This window comes from Gastrolobium bilobum, unplaced genomic scaffold (assembly GCF_033153095.1).
Source record: "Gastrolobium bilobum isolate Gb01-03AN ecotype WA unplaced genomic scaffold, APGP_CSIRO_Gbil_v1 utg8041, whole genome shotgun sequence".
Lineage (NCBI taxonomy): Eukaryota > Viridiplantae > Streptophyta > Magnoliopsida > Fabales > Fabaceae > Gastrolobium > Gastrolobium bilobum.
This window is the reverse complement of record NW_026897652.1, coordinates 888,054-910,994: the sequence shown is the minus strand read 5'-3', so window position 1 is coordinate 910,994 and position 22,941 is coordinate 888,054. Positions and strand designations below refer to the sequence as shown.

Here is a 22,941-nt window from a genome sequence, read left to right as displayed (position 1 = left end):
TATGAATATGCGATTCTTGCAATCAAATGCTTCGCGCTTCACAAGTAAAGCACAGCTTGGGAATACTAATGATAATGCATCGAATTGGCCGATATTGTGCAGAGTAAAATCGGGAGAAAAATATAATAGTATCAGAACAATATCACATTAACTAGCAAGTTCCATAATTTTCAATGAAAATTAGTCCTAGTAAAATTACAGGCTTTCTGCCTTCAATCAGACACCCAAAAAATTACCAGAAGGGGAGAAATAAATTTACAATGTTTCGAGATGCAATAACAGATTAGGCAAATGTTTTAGTGCCAGTACTCAATAATTGTTGCTCCAATTCCTGGAGTAAAATGAACAAAACGATTAGAAAAGACGAGTAACAAAATAGTATTAGGTTCTGGTCATCAAAAGTTGAGGATAGTTCTTAATCCACACAAAACTGCTGTTCACCATCTCTCTCTTGACCTTGACCTGTAAGACAGCAAATATCAGCATTCTAAATACTTCTCGGACCCAAAATGTAAAAATATACATGAACAAAAAATACAAAGGGAGAAGAAACAAAATTGAATTCAAAGTTAACGTCAATTCCGTGTTCTAAGAAAAGTTTGATCAAGCAATTGTTGTGTGTTTGAGTAACACATCACAGCCAGAATATGCAAACTTTTACCAGAAGTGGCAAGATCAGAAGAAAATAAAAAAAGAAGAGACAAATATGCAACTGTGGGTATTCTCTCACCTATTCAAGTCTCTGCTATTCGAAAACCATCCCTTATCCCTGCTACCCTGAAATTGTCTTCTGTCATCACTAGGACGCATCCACATATCCCCCGTGCCACGGGATCGTGGTCTGTCTGTGAAATCCACACTTCTAGAATCCTCAACTGAGCCAGACCGAGAAGGCGGCCTATCAGAAAAACCAGCAGTCTTTCCTGCCGACGAACCTGGCCTGTCAACAGCTTTCTGCCCAAAACGAACTTTGTCATCCAAATCATGGATGAGAAGTTCCAGCTCCCTTTGTTTCTGTAATAACATTGCATGTGTACTGGTTTCGTCTCCACCAGCCTCACCAGCAGATTCCTTATTTGAGTTTATTGTAGACTCTTTCTCAAGTTGCTTCTTCAAATTATCAATTTCTTCTTTTAATAATTTTTCCTCCTCCGTCTCAGACCTGAAATGTTCCTTCAGAAGTCAACAAGGTAACGTGTATATCGAAGGATCAACAACAAACAAATAAAGCATGACCTAATTAATCAGACCAAACTAGGCTGTAATAAGGTGAACAAAATAAACAAGGAAAAGATTACATTTATTACAGCAAGTCTTGGTTAATGCCAAACAATTGGGAGTAAATGCTATAGAACCTTGATTAAAACTATTAGCAATCCACCTATTGGAAGTATAGGGTTCAGGTACGAAAGAAGAAAAAGAAAAAAGACAACTAACAGTATACTGAAATTGTTAGTTATGATACAATAATAATCTAATACTCCTCTAGTCATACAAAAATTAGGTAAAGTATCAGTAATACTAATACCAATACAAGCCTAAGGCAACGAACACTAAAACTAACAACCCTAATATATTAAAACACTCAACCCCAACAACTCATCTCAACAACCAAATTTAGGCTACTAGTATTCTCCTGAATAGTAAAATATTGGCCATGTCCTAGGTAGATAGATGGTAGAAGTCTTCGACCTTTCTCCTTAAGGCCCGAATCGACCTCCAAACTGGTCTCTGAACACTGGGTCAGTCTCATACCACCCAGTAATTCAAACTAGGCCTTTTATTGGAGCGCAAAAAATCTTCAATCCACAATCCCTTGACAGAAAAAACAACAAATCCAATCTACGGGGAAGGGAAAAATTAAATAAAGAAATACTCCAAAGCCTAAAACAGCATCTCATTCCAAAGCCACACAAGCCATGCAAAGGCATAACAACCACAGAGACCAAAAAGAGGTGAAAAAGCAACAAAGCAGGCAAAACACAGGCATTAAAGCAACCAAACACACCACACAGAGTGACAAGTTGAGGCAAAACTGATGAAAGAAGAGGAAACAATGCAAATCTGACTACAAACAGGAAAACACAGCCAGAAAGAGGGCTGAGTAATGTCACAGAAATGCAGAACAAAGAATGTGAAAGGAAATGAATCCGGAACAGAAAATAGGAATAAAAGAGTTTGAAACAAAGCCGCAACAAACTAGCCCTAGCTCTGGCCAACTGCTATATTTTGCCATCAATACCCAACAGGACTCTCTACAACCAGTTGGACCCTAACATTGTGCCTCTGGCCACTTGCAAACTTAAAGAAGGCTGAAACAGAACTCCTAAAACAGAGTGCATGAAAATTAGAATTCCACAAAAAACAGCCAGTCAGCTATAGCAAGCCACCTACTGGACCTCCTTCTATACTGGCTCACCACAACCAGCTTGCGAACTCCAGCAACCTACTCTGGGTCACCTGAGCAGCTGAACAGCAGCCAAGGGAGATGATGCTCTGAGTTTTGAACGAAACCATACCCATACCTTAGACTTCCGAAAAATACCATATCCCATATCCGTACTGTTAACCATGCAACATAGTTTAATGCCATGTTGGAATTATAGATTAAGGGTTAGTGAAAGAGGAAAAGAGAGAAAGAAAGCTAACAGTAGTAACCTGAAAAAATGATTGATAGATAATATGATGCAATGCTCTAACCTAATACTCTTATTCATGCCAATAATTAGGACAAGTTCTAGTACTGCTAGTACACCCCCAAGTCCGCGACACTAAGACTCAATAACCCTAATATTCTGACACCACCAAGTATTTATATTTCATGTCAATTCTGTCTCAAAAAGATTAACAGATCTTCCTTACCAACTGCTTGCATCATTCTGGAAGCCCTGATGCAAGACAAAATGCCAAAATATATAGGACAGGGCTAAGTAGCATTCCAGCTGAAAACCTAGGATTCACTAGAAGTAAACTCAGGAATTTAACTGAAGCCAAGGAAAAGACTTTCAATAATAATTAAAGGTGAGAGATATACCTGTATGAAATCACGATGTCCATGATTGGAACACTCACAGCATGTGATGGCCCCACAACAAATTTCACATGGGTTCCACACATGGTGGTTGTGGTGTATCCACCATGGCACTGAGCGCATACAACAAATTTTCCATAACTAAATATTAGCTGAAAATCGTTTTACTTGCAGTAAGCCTTTTAAGAGGCATAATAAAACATGACAGGTCATTAAGCAATCTTCTAGGACATCCATATTTCATGTACAATCATGATAAGATTTTATTTTTATCATAATTTTAATCGAAATAACAATGAATAGCTACATAAATCACCCTAAAATTACAACAAATAATCAAAAACCAAAATATAATTATAAAGGGAAAAACATTTGTCCTTTTAAAGGATATAACATTGTGCAATTTTAGATGAAACGATGTCGTTTTGATGCATAATTGGTAATTTTTTTCATTCTCTCTTCTCCATAAAATTAGGAAGAGAGAGAAAGTGGAGGAGAGAGAATACAAAAAATTACCAATCATGCACCAAAACAACGTCGTTTCATCTAAAATGACACAAAGTTATATCCTTTAAAAAAAAAATGCTTTTCCCAATTATAAATTGTCCACCTTTTTCATCTCATCAGTTCCACTCCACTTGAAAAGAAAACTTGTCTCTTCGAGTTTTCATGTTGATCTAGAAATCTTCCACTCCATATAAAAAGAGATTTGTTCTACCAAAAACAAAAAAGAGATTTGAAGATCTTTACAGTTTCCAGAATTGTTCTACTAGTTTTGAGCAATAAGGATCCGTTGCTCATGCTTCTTTAACTAACTAGCTTAATCAATCAGTCGATGACTGGAATCTGAATTTAAAAGATCTATTTGTTCCGATGAAAGTTGTATCTCGGTTTACCCAAAGCAGGCCCTTTCACAGATAAAATAGAACTTGACTAGTAATAAGTTTTCTTCTAGGATTTACCCAATCCATATGGCATACTAACAGGACTTCAATTCTATCATAAATACCTTGAAATTACCTAAAGTAAATCAATAATATATTTAAAAACAGTTCATTTAAAAACTATAATATAACCAAATTATAATGATTATGCTTCCCCTTTGTCATGCACCACCACCCCTTACTTTGAACCTCTTGATAAAACATTTTCAGTCTTCAACCCCAAGGTAATTTTGTAGTTCGTCAATTCTCCCTATCTTCAACTGAATCAACCGTAATTTGACCAATTTTGTTCATCACAAGCCCAAATATTTGCATCCACCAGTAAATTTGTTAGATGTTAAAGCTTGACTTTAGAATGTTTCTTGCATGTCTTTATCTTCACATTCCATTTCAACATCTACTTAATAATTTCACCTCTTTCATCCATTATTAGAATTCTGTGATTACAAAACTAAAAGATATTTATGTTATTACCACTTAGGTGTAAAAATAAATCAATCCAATACCTTTCAACATGAACTATGCATTTGCGCTATAGCCACCCTTAGATTGAAAGGTATTCTCCAGGATGATGTGTTGATTAAATTACACAAAATGAAGCCAATTGCATTCCCTCAATATTTCAAAGATTTCTGCTCAATTGAAACCATAAACTTTTTATAAAAAAATAATTGATGTCTATATCATGTGAAATTCAAGAGGCGAAAAAATAATAATAATAAGCATTTGAATTCCACTCTAACAAATTGTTTTGTATAAAGAATCATCAAATTTTGTATGATTGTCTACAGACCAAACCCAACTAAATGCACATGGTACTGTGATAATATTAAATTTTAGTATGTTTCACCTCAATATATAACCTGTACGGCTGTACCCTAAGACAGTACTGAGCATTGAAAATCTATTTAATGTAGCCAGTTCATATAAAACAATAAAGACAAAGTTTACAGACAAACTAGGTCACAAATAAGGCAATAAAAAATCTCATTCATCCACTCATCCCTCTTAAAGCATTAGATATGGACTCAAAACAATAAACCCCTTCGCTCAAGTGCCACAAACAGTGTTATCCTCAAATTTTGTAAAACTTTGGGCGAAATGAAAGAATCCTCGACCAAAAGACTCCTATCCTGCACAATCCACTCTAACGTAAAACTGAAATAACTAGGAAGATGTGAAAGACAGGGAAAAAATTGATTGAAGTACTCAACCCATCCCCAATATAAGGGAAAAGTACCTGACTTCCATCCAGTACTTCAATACAATGAAGGTCACAAAAAGATGTAACTTACTACCTCAATGACTGGAAGCCTCATTATTATAGCAATCTACTATACTTAAATCTTTATTATTTTTCCAAAAACACTATACCAATACACGTATGGATATTGATCTAGGATTATAGTGACCATTTACTTTGTAATAAGGAAAATGTGTCAGAGAGCATAATCTTCCAACATATCCCCATACAAAAAAGCAACCATCACCAAAATGAAATTAACACTCGTCTTTTATTCCCATTAAAAACTTACTGCATCAGTGTGGTAAAAAAGCTACACTCTTATCAGTTAAATGCAAACTCCCCCTACCAATTATCCAACTCCACCAAATAACAACCTGCTTGGGACTACGGGAAGGGGAATGGCATCCAAAGGAAGAACCATAATTTAAAAGGAGTAAACATCGTAAAATGAATCAGTATAGTTAATTAGTTATAATTGTTCCATAATCCATTGAACGTTACATGAACTAAGCAAAACCCCATGATCAATGTCTATAAAAAAAAATGCTGTTTCCATCCATTCATTGACCAGTTTGATGAAATACCATCACCTTGAGACTTAACCCAATACCAGAATTAGCACCAGTTTAGAATCTTTGACCTGTTTTACCTATTTATCATGCCATATTATTTGCCTGAGCTATGAATATTGCCATAAATCAAATTAATTCAGCACACTACAACAATTCTCCATGACAGAAACTTATACACGGTTCTTGTTTGTATAATGGGGAAGAAAGCTTTTTTTGGGAATTACTTACAGCTATTAAAGCCATGCAAATAAGGGATAACCAGACAAAAGCCTAGACACTGATAATGGGTATATTAACATGCTTCTAAGCTAATACCATTATCAACCCTCCATTATAGACATGATATTAATTAAAAGTTTAAAATAACGGAGCAAAGAAGGAAGGTTCAAAAGCATCAAGATCAATAACAAATGAAATGCAGCACGAACCTGTCAACACTACGATGCTCCAATTCAAGATCAATCTTACGCCAATCCATGCCTCGCTCCACCAGCAAAACCTCCCTAGGTTTGGCATCCCCAAAGGGGTTCACCTTGGGTCTGGGTTTCACCACAGCGTCTGTACCCTGCAACCCTGAACTCTCTGAACGAGAGGATTGAGCACTGGAAGGCCTGCTAGAGTGTGCACTTTTCGCCTCAATCTCCGATTCCATCTTCTTCCAATCCAATCCCTTCTCAGCCAATACTTCCTCCCTAGGCCTCGCCGCACCAAACGGATTCGGCTTATTCGTTGTCCTCGCCGGAGCTTCATTCACAGAACCATCGCCTCTTGGCGGATCCAATACCAACCTCGGTCGCTCCCGCTCCGGCTCCCTCTCCCTCTCCCTCTCAAATTCACGTGGCGTTCCCCTCGTCCAGCGATCAGGCTCCACACTGGAATCGCGATAACCGGAGCCAAACGTGGAAGATCTAGCAGGAACATGCTTCTTACCAACCGCCCAATTATCAACCCCATCAGCCCTGGACCCACCGCCAAAACCGCCACCTCCACCACCACCACCACCGCCAAAACCTCCTCCACCACCGCCACCGCCAAAACCGCCACCACCACCACCGGTGTATCTATTTTGCCGCCCAGAATCGAGTGAAGGGAGAGATTTCTTCACCGATGCCCAATTGTCAACCTCATCAGCCCTCGACGGCTGATCGAGTTCCGAAACCCTAGAATTAGAACCCCTGCGTTCTTCATCAAATCCACCGTATGATCTTCTCCCTCCACCCCAAGAACCATCACTGTTGCCGCCATCGCGGTCCCGCCTCGGCCCGCCGGACCGGTCGTAAGACGAGAACCCACCGCCGTGCCGATTGTACTGCATTTCCTCCGCGGAACGCTCCTTGGGACCCGTCGGGAGGCGGATCATCTCGTCCATTGTCAAACCCTGTCGCACGGCTGCGCCACCGCCGGAGCCGTAATTGCTCTTGTTGAACTCGGCAAGCGACATCTGAGCCTTTTTCTTCTTGGGCTTGGCGGTCACGGCCTCCGTGAGACTGGGGAAGTTCTGGGACTCCGCCGCGGCCGCAGCCTCGGCTTCTCGCTCCTCGGCTTCGGCGCGCTCCGAGTCCGCGGCCCAGGCTCCGATATTGCCCCATGGTTTCGACATTCTTGTTCAGTTTTGAGATCTGCAACGAACAAAAAAAGTAGAAAATGAATTTCGGCTTTTATTTTGTTTTTGTTTTTTGTTGGGTGAAGCGGGGCTCCGTTAATGGAGCCGGAGCTCCGAGAGCATGCAAAGAAAAAAGAAAGAAGAGGATAGGTTAGTGTGGGAATGTGTTTTTTTGATGTTGTTGTTGGTTGGGGGCGAAATGTGAAGGGAAGATAAAAAGAAAGGGAACATTTAGCGTTGTTCGTTCGTTTGAGTTGGTGTGTGTGTGTGTGTGAGAGAGAGAGAGAATTGGTCACGCGCGCACGAGGGGAGCACAGTTTCCTTGCATTTGGGAAAGTGCCATTTCGGGGGAATTAATTAATGCTTCTTCGTTTTGCTCACCTTTGTTTTCATTACTAATTTAAAACACCGTAACTTAAGGTGTGTGTTATTTTTCAAGAAAGGGTAAATTTAGAGAATTAATAATTCTCAAAAGAATATACTTTAATTTACTCTATGAAGATAAATTAAAAAAAAAATCATTATTAATATCTTGAATTCATCGGATAAAGAATGTTTAGTATATTTTATAAAACCTTTGTAGTTGTTTTAAAAAAGAAAATGATTAATATTTCTTAAGTTTTTAATTTATCAGTTACGTGCTTTTTATTTAATATTATTAATTCTTCTACGAATACTTAAGGCATTTGTTTAGAAAAAAACTCAGGACTAATTTGATGCTTCCACTACTTTAATTTATTAATCTAACAAGCAAATTCTGATTAAGGTAAAGTTTGATGCACCTAGAGATAAGGCAAACAGAATAGTGCGCTTGAGTCTTTAGATAATTTATTTATTTTTATTTTTTTGATAACAGATAATTTATTTTATGTTATTAGTTGTTTGACAATTAAAGGAAAATATAGGAAATTTTATAATATTCATTATAGAATAATGCAAAATTTATTATAATATACATTATTTGGAATCCAGTAGAACTGGAACAATAAAAGGATATAAGTATTTTTTTTTCTGCTCCGTATAAAATTTTGTATATTGAAATATTTGCGTTGCTCGTGAATTACTTTTTGTTTAATATTTATATTATTTTAGTAAATAGATAAAGCATAAATTTTTTGATGTTGTGTGGGATTTTATTTTAATTAGATCACAAATGGTGACATCTTTTTAATTAAATTGTAAAGAAATGTTATACTTACAACTTTTTTTTTTACAATCTCTTACAACCATATATCATAACCGTTGATTTCCGTCAATCAACAGTTGTCAATTATTATAAATTAATAATTAATTAATGAGTTTAATTTACGAAAATTATAACTGTTGATTTACGCCAATCAACGATTATGATATATGGTTGTAAGAGGTTGTAAAAAAAAAAATTCTAAGTATAACCTCCCCTAAATTGTATTGCTCTTATTATCATCTCACGGTTTTACGATACTCTTCAAATCCTTTTCCTTCTCATAGTTCTCCTGTCTCTCTCTTTTCTTTTTTTGGGTAGAGCTTCTCGTAGTTCTTTTAGTTGGGTTATTGTGTGTCATTTTAAATGATGTAAAATTGTGTTATTTTAAAAGAAAAAGAGATAAATAAAGAGGAGAGAGTTGACAAAAAAAATAAAGTTATGGGTTCCACCTCTTTGTAAGAGTAAAACAACACAAGTTGTATCATTTAAAAGGATAAACATTTTTCTCTATTTTAATAACTATGCTACTTGAATATTATTATTTTTTTAAACTGAATGGACCGTTAAAATGGTTGAAACAATCTCTATTAAGATAGGTCAGACAAATTTAATGAATTGGAGCAAAAATGATAAAATCATAAAAAATAATTATTTAATTTATAGAACAAGGAGAGCTAATTTAATTAATAATCACCATACAAAATTTAATTAGAAAAAGGTAAAATAATCTACTTAATAATCAAAAAAAACATGATAATAGCGATTTTACCATAAAAAAACATGATAATAGCTATTCACTTGCTAATCACCAAGTGAATGTTATTAACTAACCAAAAAAAAAATTATCACTATATACAATCCAATACCATTCACGTGATAATTTCTGAATAACTATTATTGACCAAATAGACATGAGATAGTAGTGGACAAAAAAGATTAAACCGATGATTACTCAAACTCAAGTGACAATCACTCACGTGATAACCAATTATTAACAATTATCAACAAATCAAATACGAGTGACAATCATTAAAAACAATTACTATATTACTAACAACTCGAGTTATAACTATTTACTCGTTATCCATTAAGTGACTTTTATTTACTAATCAAATATGAATTGCATTTCCTCTAACAGCATAATAAATAATGAATCTAGCATTGTCTTGAAGATATGAATACACACAAATATAATAATTATATATGTAATAACATTTAATAAAAAATTTAAAATATAATAAAAAAATTGCATACCTAAAATTGTAAACAACACTTTTAAATTGACGAAGTCTTCAAAAATAGAATCTGTAGTAAAATTTCGACAATCTCTTTTTCAATATACATAATCAAATTATTTGTAAGAAAGTCATATGTGAGAAGGCTTAATGATCTTAATGCTTAATCTTGAAAAATATGAAGTTAGTTTGACTGAAAGTTAACTTTTTGAACCTTTATAGTTTACAGCACTTTTTGATGTTGCCTAAAAGGAGAGAAATATGTTGAGATTAAGAAAATTTCTATAACTTTATTTCCTTTATTGTTTTTCAAAGGGGGAGTCATTGTTGACTTTTTATAGGAATTGTTGACTTTTATCTCATAGGATCTTAATAAGAGGAAGCATGTAGTTAGGGAGAATTTAATTTTGATTTCTTATGCTACTAACCTCAATTCTCAATGAAGTGTTTGTCATCATTAAAAAATGGGATACTGCGGAACCATAGGTCACCAAGACCAATAAAGTCAAGTTTTGATGATTACAAAGCATCAACTAGCTCAACATGCTTGCACAATATATAAGGCAATGCAACAAGTTCTAAATAAAGCTAGATGGTTAGAACAACATGCAAAAGTGGAGAAATAACTTCAAAGTACAAAGGCAACTCTAAAGTCAAAGATTCAAGTCAAACAAGGAACTATAAGTCTTAAAACATGAAGACAAAAGAATAATTCTGAAGACTCAAATTTATTTAGTTTGTAATGTTTTATTAGAGTTTTAGGAATTTAGAGGGTTGAGTTTATTGAGCTATAACTTTCAAGGTTGCATTATAGAAGCCCTAAACTCATGCATAAGTGAACTATATAAATGATCCATTCATACATGACTCACACCCATGGAACGCTGTTAGATTAATGCTAGAAGCATACATACATGTATGAGAAGTGAGTAAAAGTCATTTAGAAATCATTTGGATCGATTTTGGGCTACTCTGCTCAAATATCCGGATATTGATCTGGTCACGTGAATTAATTAAAAATTAGGAGTATAACGGCTATCTAACCATCCACACTCCTATATAAATGTCCAATGAGGGTTCATAAATAAGGACCAACACAGAAACACCTTATAACTCAAAATTTGGAAGATTAAACACCAATTTGACTATATTTTAACATCCTTGAGAAAAAGCTCAATATATCTCTTATCTTTTGATATTTTTTATCTTTTTTTTGTTTGAACAAGGAGAGATTGCTCCTTTGTTGTTTTCATGAATCTTGTTGTTGTAATTGATTCTAGACTAGAGAGACCCTATAGGTGATAGGTTTTGAGTGATCAAAGGGTTGATCATAGTTCTTGTAAAAACTTTATTGTAGAACAATTTTTTAGGCACCGGTTGGAAGCTTTGGTCATAGTGGAATGACGACTTCAGTCTAGATGTAGCTCTCAAGTGGTTACAAAGTGAACTAGGATAAATCTTGATGTGATTTTTCATTTTCCTTCATATATTTTGATATTGTTGCATTATCTATGTTACTGGGTGGAATTTGTTATATTTTAAATCTGTTTTTACATTGGTGAAGATTTGATTTCTGTTACATTTCGTTTTGAGTTGATTTCTTGATAAAAGGGTTTGATTTTTATTGTTTATTGCAAAACAAGTTACGGCACAATTCGTCGCATTGTGTTTCTGCATTAGTCATCTTTTCTTTACATGACATTTTTACGTGTAGGTGTTGTGTTTGTATTGAGTAGGACGCGCATGCCATCAATGTTTGACTGATGTGGCTGAATGCCCATGTATGAGAATATCATGGACGCACTTCTGTGATTGAAGCATCTAAACGTGTATACTGGGGCACCGCTTTTGTAACGCGCAGCTAACAACAACGTGACTCTACATTTTGCATTAGTTTGTTAACAAGTTTTAGCATGAGTTTAAACCAATCAAACATTTTAAAATTTGAATAACTATGTTTAAAAAGTCCTAGTCTATACCTTGTACCAAATCTAATCAAAAGAACCGAGAAAATAAGGAAAAGGCCGACTCCACTCATGATTCTTTTTTTCTTAATTACTCTTTTAAAGAAATAAAAAAAATAAAAAAATAAGAATAAAGCAACATAAAGGGTCATGATATTTTCGGCCTAGTCTCTACTAATGTCCAGTACAATACTAACAGGTAAATGATAGAGAACAATGAGAGAAAAAAAGTATTATAATAATATGGTAAAGTGCTTTTGGTGCTTGGTTGAAAAAGGAAATTGAAGAACAAAATAACCACTGTTACCGTTGTGGGAAAACAATGATAGGATGAGAGCTCTGATGTAGTGAGCTTAGCTAATGGAGGGACATGAGGCACGGCAGAATCCTTTTGCGTGGTTCAGGCCGTCAGCTGTTGTCGCTGTGGTTTGCGGTTGCTGGTGGTGATACTTGGACTGGTGGTCGACGATTTTTAAACGCCTTTGAGGGCGGCTAGTAGTGCAAATGAGCTAATCGGCTTAATGGTGTCAATGTAACAAACTTTTTGTCTCGGTGCTCGATTGCTTGATCTCTGTACCTATTAAAAGGTCTGTTATCATTCTGTTAGGTCCTGGATAGACCGTATTGCTATACCGTATGGTATGCGCTCAGAGGTAATGTATACCAACTGTATACTAGGCTTGTAGCTGAGGTCCCAATCACTGCGCACAAGCAATAGGCTGATAGCCAAGGGGTGGGTGTGTGCACAGTGTGGGCAGTATTAGTAAGTAGGTTAAAAACGTGTTTACCTGGGGTCCTTAGGCTCTTATTTATAGGATTACCTTCCTAGGCTTGGGCCTTTTGAGCTCCCCCAACTGCATTAGGATTTAACTCCCTTTCTGTTGGGATATGATCCCTATCTTGTGTCTCTTGGCTGTTTAGAGCTGTTGAGATGTTTATAACTCAATCTCTTAGTAGACTCTTAGATGGGTAGTTGGGATATGATATTCATATCCATAACAGTTGCCCCCCAGCTCGGTATTTCGAGGCTCGGAATGTCGAGGTGCTGTTGAGTTACCTCGGATCTAGTGCGCCCGAGTTCCTACGTCTCGGATTTAAACTTTCAAGTTTTCGTCGTCTGTGTTCTAGCTCGGATTGCTTTTATCGAGATCGTTTGCATAACGCCTCTTGATCTTCCCTGATGTGCATATGTGAAGTCGAGTTCTAATATGTCGAATTTTCCTTGAGTTCATTTTCTTCCTGCGAGGATTGTTTGGTCCGAGATTCGGATTCATCATTTTGGGTTGAGTTGAAGCTTTCGTATATGACCTCATGGTCGAGCTCATGCCTAACCCACGAGGCTCAACATGACATTGTAGCTCGAAGGTCGGCGTTTGATCTTATCAGATCCCCCTGACCTTTCACTTTACATCTGCTGTGACGGTTGCAAGCTTCCACGTGCCTTCCTTTTCTTGGGGGTTCGTGCATCGTGCAGGGCGCGCCGTATTGAGCCTTACAGGGGCCATGATTGAGCGCATTTAATGCACCCAAGGTGAAATTCCCTTTTTGTCCCCCTTTGCTCAACCGTTTGGAAAACCCTTTCGTCTTCGCGCCTCATGCTCTTCGTCCTTTAAATACTAGTTTTCAAATTGGTACATGACTTTTACTTTCGTTTGGTTTTGTTGTGATCCTTTTCTCCCCGTTTGCAGCTGTTTACGAAAGCTTTTCCTGGGTTTGCATTGTCGTTAATCGATTTTCAGTTCTGATTTTGTGCTTTCGAAACTCTCTTGGAGCTTTTGTCACTTCCAGTGAAGGTTTTCCCATGTTGAGTCTGGTCCTCTTCGCCCTTGCCTCCACATCCAGGTACCCTATTGTTCCTTACTTTACGAGTCATTTTCGTCTGGTTTGAGTTGAACTCAGTAGTTGTCCTTCTTTGAAGCAAAGGTGGTGTTTATATTCCTTTCTTCAAAGTGTTATTGGGGATTCATAATGAGTGTCCCTGGTTCCTCTTCTGGCCCGACTTCTGGCCGAGGTGATAAGATGAGTGAGGAGGTAGTGAGGTGATAAAGATTACACTGAGGAGGAGAAGCTTTAATTGCTTCTCCGTGATCATAGGGGAAGTCGTCGGAGATCTCGGGGTGGCGTCGGCAGGAGAGGGAGAGGTCGGAGAGGAGGAGGTCGTCAGGGTCAGCTTAATTTCGGCCCAACCAGCTCTTCCTTAGCGAGTCCTTCGATTCCTGGGTCGAGTTCTTCTCCCGATCCTGTCCCTTTGTCTTATATTTTGCCGTCCACCCAGGTGACTCCGAGTCCGAGGTCCGTGCTGGATCGAATTCCTCCTCTTGGTTCGAGTCGGGTACCGTTTGTTGACCTCGTCAACAGCTCTGATAGCTCCATTCCTTTTTCCTAGAGCCCATGTTCATTGCCTTTCGACTTCAGAAGTCCAATGTCAGATTTTGTTGATTTGTGGACTGATACTTGTCCTTCGTATTCTAGGGATATAGCTATGGACGGGTCTGATGCGCAAGATTGGGCCCTTCTCGAGGTCCTTCAAAAGCAGTCTGTGATGTCTCCTGCCGACGTGGCCCAGCTCCTAGTGGGGTATATCTTCTTCCACCCGGTGATTACCCCGTGTGATCTGGTCCTATTTTGGACGAGCCTCATTTCTTTTATTTCTATAGGGACCTTATCACCAAGCTGGGGATTCGGTTTCCTTTTACCGAATTTCAAACGGCAGTGCTTCGCCGTCTTAAGGTTGCACCGTCACAACTCTACCCTAATTCATGGGCTTTCATCCGGGGTTTTGAGCAAGTGTGTGCCTACCTTTGCTTGCCTTGTACAGTTTCCCTTTTCTTCTTTTTCTTTGACGTATATACCTTTCGTACTGGTGTGGAGGTTAAAGAAAAGAAGGGGTGGGTAACCCTTCGAGGTACTCCTGGTAGGGGTATTTTCATTTCTTACTCCCAGTCCTTCAAGGGCTTCAAGGACGCCTATTTTAAGGTGGCATCTCTTTCTGACACCCTCCCTTGGTTCGCCGACCAGTGGCTAGAAGATGGGGGAATCTCTTCTCGGTTTGAATTGTACTGGACGTAGAAACATTACCGAAGCCGTCCTAAGGATTATGCGACCCCCTTAGCTGCTCTTTCCAGCTTGAAACTCCTGGCAGTCCGAGTTCTTATTGAATATGTCGATGAATTTGACATTATTGACTTGAGTCGGGTTGTAGATAAATTTGGGGAGGAAGCCCTTTGTGAGCTCGGTATGTAATCAGAGTTTTTATGGTATAAACTTTCTCATAGCTTATAAACTGTTTTCTGATTTTTGTTCTTCTTTTGCAGTCAGCATGACCTCCGCTGAATACAAGAAGTTCCTGCCTAAGAAGATCGGGAAAGGGGAGTCGAAAGACGCTGCCTCCCTTGAGTCGGATTCTTCGAAGAAAAGGAAGATAGGCAACATACTCGGCAGTAGCTCGGCCAGCGCTGAGGTGGTTATGATCAATGCTCCCACTCCTCCTTCTTCCCTACCTCCAGCTCCCCCTCACCGCTTCTCAAGGGGATTTGATCAGCCTAGAGCCTGGGGAGTTGTGGAGGTCGGGGATCTCGGATCGTCTCGGGGCCGCCCTAAAACCTCCCCCGGAGCTCATTAGAGGCTCAGGTTTGAATGCGACCGCGAGGTCCTTCCTGGCGAGGTTGGAGAAGGATACTTTAAAGGCGGCCTCGTTGCTTCAGACTTTCCAAGACCTCAACCAAATTATCAATTTGTCTGCTGCTTCCAACACTTCACTCACCATTAAGGTGGAGGAGCTCAGCAAGTCTAGATCCGATCTGGAGGTCAAGGTTCAGGAGTTGTCTTCCAATCTGGCTCAGGCCAAGAGGGACTTGGAGTCGGCCACAATCAAGGCAGATGGTTTGATTGCCGAGAAGGAGTCCTTCTCGAGATCCATGGCTGACAAGGATGCCCACCTTGAAAAACTGCAAACCGACTTCGAGGAGGCCAGAGCCGTGGTGGCCAGGGCCGTCATCCAAACTTTTGACAACGCTATTGCTTAGGCCCAAGTTCTGAATCCCGGCCTTGTTGTTGATGGTATGGACGTGGCATATGAGGTCAAAGATGGCATCATTGTTCCTGGGACTCCTGACTCCGGATCTACTGTTGAGGGAGAGGTCGAGACCGAGTATCACGCCACTTCGCCTCATGCTGCTGAATGAAGGGATCGGAATGCCGACCTTAATATGTAATTTTGATTATGGGGCCTTTGAGCCCCTCTTTTATTTTGTCTGAACATAACTGCCGCTTTGGGTCGGCTTTTTAGACTTATGTTTTCCTTGAGATCGTTGCTTTGTTTCTCGTTTACTTTTCATGTCCGAGGTTCGCTTTCGATCTTATTTACCTGACTTGCGATTCGTTGAGATTTTTGGTTGTTCGATCTAGGATTATGTTTTGTTCTTCAAAAAAAATTTCACTCCTTTGTGCGATCGTAAAGCTCTTAAGGCTTTAATTACTTGTTTAGATATTGATGTGCACTGATGTTAGAACGGATGTAACTGTTCATTTCATTTGCATTTCAACGAAAACTATTTACAAGGGTCGAGCTTAGAAGCTCGTTTTATTTGCTTTGAAATAAATCTACCTACTGACTGAGCTTAATAGCTCGTCTTATTTGCGTAGAAGTAAATCTAACTATTGACCGAGCTTAAGAGCTCGTCTTATTGTCTCGAACGTCGAACCTGAAGCCTAACTATAGTAGACCTTCAGCTTGTCCGCATTCCAAGTCCTCTTTACTGGTTTCTTGGAGATAGTTTCCAAGGTGTAGTCTCCCTTTCCCAGATTATCCTTGATCTTATAGGGGTCTTCCCAGTTTGTGGCGAGCTTCCCATCTCTAGCATTCTTGTTGTCAATGTGTGCTCTCCTTAAGACTAAGTCGCCGACCTGGAATGATCGAGGTCTGACCTTTTTATTGAATATGGCAGTTACTAGATGCTTCGCCAGCATATTCTTGTATCTGGCATTCTCCCTGCATTCATCCAGCAGGTCGAGTTCCACAAGGAGTGCCTCCTTGTTTTGACCTTCAGTTCCTTGCAACCTTTGTACCCTCCTCCAGGATGGTTCGTCGATCTCAACCGGGATCATGGCCTCGCACCCATATGTCAGTTTGAAGGGGGTTTCTTCTGTGGCAGATTGGGCGCTCGTCCTGTAACCCCACAAGACGAGGTGTAGTTGCTGCACCCAATTTCCTTTGGCCTCAAAGAGCCTTTTCTTTAGCCCGTTGATGATCACCTTGTTGGCAGACTCGGCTTGTCCGTTAGTCTGAGGGTGTTCAACTGATGCAAACTAATGTGTGATTTTTAAGTCGGTCATTAATTCTTGGAACTTTTTATTAGTAAACTGTGTTTCGTTGTCCGTGATGATCTCAGCAGGAAGGCCAAATTGGCTAATCAGGTTTCTTTCAAAGAATCTCCGTATCCTTGCCGAGGTAATGGTGGTGAGGGGTTCAACCTCGACCCACTTGGTGAAGTAGTCAACAGCCACTATCAACCACTTGAGTTGTCCTTCAGCCGCAGTAAAAGGTCCTAGTAGGTCCATTCCCCATTTGAAGAACGGCCATGGTGCCGTGATAGTTTGCAGCTCTTCGGGGGGTGCGCGAAGGATCAACGCGTGCTTCTGACATTGTTCGCACCTTTTGACGTGGTCCTTCGCATCTGCCTCCATGGTGGGCCAGTAGTATCATGCCCTTAGTGCTTTTCTGGCTAAAGCTTTTCCTCCCATGTGGTGTCCATTTATGCCCTCATGTATCTCGGCCAGCACATACTCCACTTCATTCTTATTGAGGCATTTCAACATGGGTGTATAGAAGCCCTTTTTGTAGAGTTGCCCCTCTACTATGGTGAAGCAGGTCGAGTTCCTCACAAGTTTTTTGGCTTCTTGCGTTTCGTCTTGCAGGATTCCTTTTTCCAGGTAGGCCGCAATTGGCCTCCTCCAATCATCAGTATCGGTTATCACCATAACGCAGGTCGGCTCCAGGATGCTCTGTTGTATTACAGTGCGATGGTTTCCTGAGCCTTTCGAGCTGGCGAGTTTGGATAGGATGTCGGCCCTATTATTCTCATTCTGAGGTATGTACTGAATTATCACCTTGTCAAACTCAGCTAATAGCACCCTGACCTGTTGGAGGTACTTCATCATGAGAGGACCTTGGCTTGGTATTTTCCTTCAACTTGTGAAGTAACCAGCTGTGAATCACTCATTATTTTTATCTTCCTTGCTCCGTGCTCCTTTGCCTGCACGATCCTGGCAATGAATGCCTCGTATTCAGCTTGGTTGTTCGAGGTCAAAAACGCTAAGTGGAGAGAGTGTTCAATGGACACTCCTTCCGGGCTTTCAACGATCACCCCGGCTCCGCTCCCCATAGAGTTCGAGGATCCGTCGACATAAATTGTCCAGAGACCTTCATTCCCTTCTCCCTTTTCATTGGGTGGGGTTAGCTCCAGGATGAAGTCTACCAAAGCTTGCGACTTAATTGCCTGTCGAGGTTCATACGATATGTCGAACTCGGAAAGCTCGACGACCTAGTTGATCATCCTTCTTGCTAGGTCCGGCTTGTGAAGTACTTGCCTGATGGGCTGATTTGTTCGCACGATGATTTGGTGACCTTGAAAATAAGGTCGGAGCCTCCTTGTCGTGGTAAGCAGGGCGAATGCGACCTTTTCGAGCTTCTGGTAACGAAGTTCTGGTCCTTGCAATGTCCGACCTACAAAGTAGATCGACTGTTGTGACTTGTCGGTCTCCCGTACCAGAGCGGCACTGATGGCCTATTCCCCTACTGATATGTACAAGATCAACGTTTCTCCGGGCTCTGGTTTTGACAGCACCGGGGGGTGGCTAGGCAATTCTTAATATTTTCGAACTCCTTTTTGCATTCTTCCCCCCATTCGAACTCTGCTTCTTTTTTGAGGAGCTTGAAGAAAGGCAAAGCCATCTCTGCCGATCTAGGCAGAAATCTGGTCAGGGTCGCAAGGCGACCTGTGAGCTGTTGAATTTCTTTTTTGCTTTCAGGCTGTTTCATCTCAAGGACGGCCTTGCATTTGTCGGGTTCACTTCTATTCCTCGGTTGGTAAGCATGAAGCCCAGGAATTTTCCAGCTGGTACCCCAAAAGCACATTTGGCCGGGTTCAGCCTGATCTTGCGAGCTCTTAGCTGCTCAAAAGTCTCCCTGAGGTTGGCGATATGTGCCGATGTTTGCATTGACTTGAAGATCATGTCGTCGATGTATACCTCCAAGTTTCTTTCGATTTGCGCTTGGAACACGCGGTTCATCATCCTTTGATAGGTCGCCTCTGCATTTTTTAGGCCAAAAGGCATAACGTTGTAGCAAAAATTTCCCTTTTTCGAGATGAAGGCAGTTTTTTCGTGGTCGTCTGGATGCAATGGGATTTGATTGTATCCAGAGTGTGCGTCCATAAATGATAGCAGCTGAAATCCTGACGAATTGTCAAGTAGCTGGTCAATTCTTGGCATTGGGTACGAGTCTTTTGGGCAGACCTTATTGAGGTCGGTGTAATCCACACAGATCCTCCACTTTCCACTTGGTTTCTTTACCATCACCATGTTAGAGAGCCACGTGGTGTACTGTATCTCCTTGATGAATCCGGCTTCTAGCAGCTCGTCGACGTGTTCACTTAAAGCTTGACGTCGGTCAGATCCTATCTTCCTTTTCTTTTGGGACACTGGCTGCGATCCAGGGTACATGGAGAGCTTGTGACAACAGAAAGTTGGGTCTATTCCTGGGATTTCTGAGGCCTTCCATGCAAATACATCGGAATTCTCCTTTAACAAGGAAATGAGTTCTTTTTTGAACTCGACCTCTAGGGTCTTCCCCACCTTGGTACGTCCTTCGTCGTCTTTTCGGATCTCGACGTCATCCAGCTCCCCTTAGGGTTCTGGACGAGGTGCTAGGAGCTCCTCTCACATATCCAGTTCAATCAAGTTTATCTCGCTTCCTGATGCCCTTAAGGACTGGTCCATGGCTCCTCTATCCTTAAGCCGGGGAGCAGATGATGGGCCTCCTTGATGGACTCGCAGGGTCTCATAATAACACTTTCTTGATTCTTCTTGATCACCTCTTATGGTGACAATCTCGTTGTTCATCCCAGGCATTTTCAGTGCTTAATGTTTGGTGGAGATCAGCATATCCCATTCATGGATTGTAGGCCGGCCAATGATCACGTTGTAGGACGATGAGGTGTCCACTACGACAAAACGAACCCTTCCAGCTCGGAACGAATCCTTCGTACCTAAGGTCAATTTAGGTTGATGTAGCCTTTTGGAGGGGACGCCGCTCCGTTGAACCCGACCAGCTCGGTGACACATGGTTTCAGATCCTTCTCATCCAGGTTCATCCTCTGGAAAGTGTCCCAGAGAATTATGTCTGCTGAGCTTGCGTGGTCAATAAAGATTCTCTTTACTCGGCAGTTGACTAACACTCCAGTGATCACCAATCCGTTAGTGTGTCCAGGTACGACCATTGCTAGTTCTTCCTGAGTAAAAAACAGTCTTGGGGGGGAAGGTTTGCTGGCTTTCCCTTTGAAGGTCGGCATGTCTCTTACGGACACGACTTCTTTCAGGTACTTTCTTCTGGCGTTGGCCGAGTCTCCTCCCCCACCTAGAGCTCCACTTATGACATTGCATTCGAATTTGGCTTCGGGAAAAGCCTCATCCTTGTCGACGACCTCTTTTCCTTTGGCAGATCGGTCGTGTCTTTGATTCTTTATATCCTCTCTCTTTGGGCTTCGAATTCGGCTCCGACTTCTTTGCTTTCGCTTATTATTTTTCTTGTCCTGTGTTCGGATGGTATACTGCTTCAATTTCCCCTATCTGACGTGCTTTTCAATTGCATCTCGGAGGTCCCAGCAGTCATCCGTAAAGTGACCGTTTTGATCGTGGAAGGCGCAGTATTTGTTCTTGTCTAACCCGAACTTGGTTTTGAGGGGTCGAGGTCTCTCGACATTCATCTCGGTCTGAGCCACCTCTTTCCATATCCTGGATCTGGACACGTTCAAAGGTGTATAATCGTCATACTTCCTCCTTGGTGATCGATCTTCTGACCTCTTATCACGAGTGTCCTTTGCTTTTTTGGATCCCTTCTGGTCCCTGTCTTTGTTGTTTTTCTTACTCGGGCTCCGACGAGGCGGGCTTCGTCCTCGAGTTTCGACGTAGACCTTCTGCATGTCTTCCACGTCAATGTATTTATCCGACCTTTGTAGGAACTCTTCCAGATCGTTCACTGGGTTCTTATAGATAGACCTCGCCAGTGGGGAGTCGCCATCTAATCCTGAAATGATTAAGTGGAGGTGAACTGCTTCAGTTAAGCCCCGGACCTTGAAGGCGGCATCCTTGAATCGATCAAGGTACTTCCTCAGTGATTCGTTCTCCTTCTGCCGGATTCTTCCCAAAGCATAGGCTGGCATCGGGTGCACCTTGCTTGTTGCAAAGTTAAGTCGGAAAGTCCGAGCTAGGTCCTCAAACAAATCGATTGAGTTCCTAGGGAGCCTGGTTATCCTGGTCATCGCCTGATCAGTCAATGTCGTCGCGAAGATCCTGGCCTTAATAGGTCCAGTGATCCCGTTGAACAACATCTCGGTTTTGAAAGCCTCTAAATGGGCTTCTGGGTTCTGACTTCAGTCGTACAGAGGTATCCTGATGCTCTTGAATCTCGGCGGTATGGCCAAGTTCATGAGCCTCCCAGTGAATGGGCTATCATTAGCCTCTTCATCATCCAGATAATTTTCGTCCTGGTTGTCGTTCGGACCTCCACCATTCCGGTTGTTGCCGAGGTAAGGGTTCTGCATATTCTGCGCGTTTCCTTCGACTGTAGCCGCGTTCTGACGTTGCGGGCCATCATTAACAGCGTGGCCGTTCCTACCAGATCGGCCTTCAGCGTTTTGACGTCGGAGGTCTTCGGCGTTCCGATGTTGGATGCCTTCAACATTTTGATGTTGGACGCCTTCAACATTTTGCTGTTGAGGTCCGGAGGTTGCGGCCTGTCCGGCTACCCAAGGTCGGCCTTCCGCGTTCAGATTTCTCAGCTCGGCCTCAAATGTCGCCATCCTTTGGGCATCCATTCGTTGCTGACTCAGGAATCTATTTTCCATCTCTTGTAATCTTTGAAGGATTGCACCCATGGCCATCGTGGTCACGTTCAGTGGCTTATTGTGTGGAGGCGGACGAGCTATAGCCGCTGTCGTACTGATCCGGGGTCTGAGAGTCGGTCCCTGAGTGTCGACCTCGCCGACCTGTAGTTCATGAGCCTCCCAGTGAATGGGCTATCATTAGCCTCTTCATCATCCAGATAATTTTCGTCCTGGTTGTTGTTCGGACCTCCACCATTCCGGTTGTTGCCGAGGTAAGGGTTCTGCATATTCTGCGCGTTTCCTTCGACTGTAGCCGCGTTCTGACGTTGCGGGCCATCATTAACAGCGTGGCCGTTCCTACCAGATCGGCCTTCAGCGTTTTGATGACGGTGGTCTTCGACTGTAGCCGCGTTCTGACGTTGCGGGTCATCATCAACAGCGTGGCCGTTCCTTCCAGGTCGGCCTTCAGCGTTTTGACGTCGGAGGTCTTCGGCGTTCCGATATTGGATGCCTTCTGCATTTTGATGTTGGACGCCTTCAGCATTTTGCTGTTGAGGTCCGGAGGTTGCGGCCTGTCCGACTACCCTAGGCCGGCCTTCCGCGTTCAGATTTCTCAGCTCGGCCTCAAATGTCGCCATCCTTTGGGCATCCATTCGTTGCTGAGTCAGGAATCTGTTTTCCATCTCTTGTAATCTTTGAAGGATTGCACCCATGGCCATCATGGTCACGTTCGGTGGCTCATTGTGTGGAGGCGGACGAGCTATAACCGTCGTCGTACTGATCTGGGGTTTGAGAGTCGGTCCCTTAGTGTCGACCTCGCCGACCTGTACCTCTACCAACACCGGGTTTGCGTCCGATTGGAGCTGTTCCAATGCAGATTGGTGTTGAGGCATGCCATAAGGTTGAGGCTGAGATTGATGCGGCGGCATTTGGGCGTTGCTAGACGTCGAACGAGTGTTCGTCATCGTGGAATGGGAGTCGAAATTTATCGTTCCCACAGACGGCGCCAATGTTAGGTCCTGGATAGACCGTGTTGCTATACCGTATGGTATGCGCT

At 41.4% G+C, this 22,941-nt stretch overlaps 2 protein-coding genes across 2 annotated transcripts; both read right to left on the bottom strand.

Annotated features, from left to right (window-relative positions):
- Positions 1–114: 114 nt before the first annotated feature.
- Positions 115–7,574, bottom strand: LOC133308984 (eukaryotic translation initiation factor 4B2-like). Its single transcript, XM_061509713.1, has 3 exons — positions 6,222–7,574; positions 731–1,162; positions 115–462 (listed from the first exon to the last, which is right to left on the bottom strand). Exons 1-3 carry the CDS (start codon positions 7,391–7,393, stop codon positions 438–440), a joined length of 1,629 nt encoding a protein of 542 aa, XP_061365697.1. The 5' UTR covers positions 7,394–7,574; the 3' UTR covers positions 115–437.
- Positions 7,575–20,624: 13,050 nt separating this feature from the next.
- Positions 20,625–21,389, bottom strand: LOC133309072 (uncharacterized). Its single transcript, XM_061509809.1, has one exon. It carries the CDS (start codon positions 21,387–21,389, stop codon positions 20,625–20,627), a length of 765 nt encoding a protein of 254 aa, XP_061365793.1.
- Positions 21,390–22,941: the final 1,552 nt, after the last annotated feature.

Excerpts from the sequence above, each read along its gene's own strand:
- LOC133309072 (XM_061509809.1), bottom strand. The coding sequence starts at position 21,389 with ATGTTGTTCAACGGGATCACTGGACCTATTAAGGCCAGGATCTTCGCG.
- LOC133308984 (XM_061509713.1), bottom strand. The coding sequence starts at position 7,393 with ATGTCGAAACCATGGGGCAATATCGGAGCCTGGGCCGCGGACTCGGAG. Across the intron at positions 1,163-6,221 it reads GAGCATCGTAGTGTTGACAG|GTCTGAGACGGAGGAGGAAA; the intron begins GTTCGTGCTGCA and ends GGAACATTTCAG. Across the intron at positions 463-730 it reads AATAGCAGAGACTTGAATAG|GTCAAGGTCAAGAGAGAGAT; the intron begins GTGAGAGAATAC and ends GCTGTCTTACAG.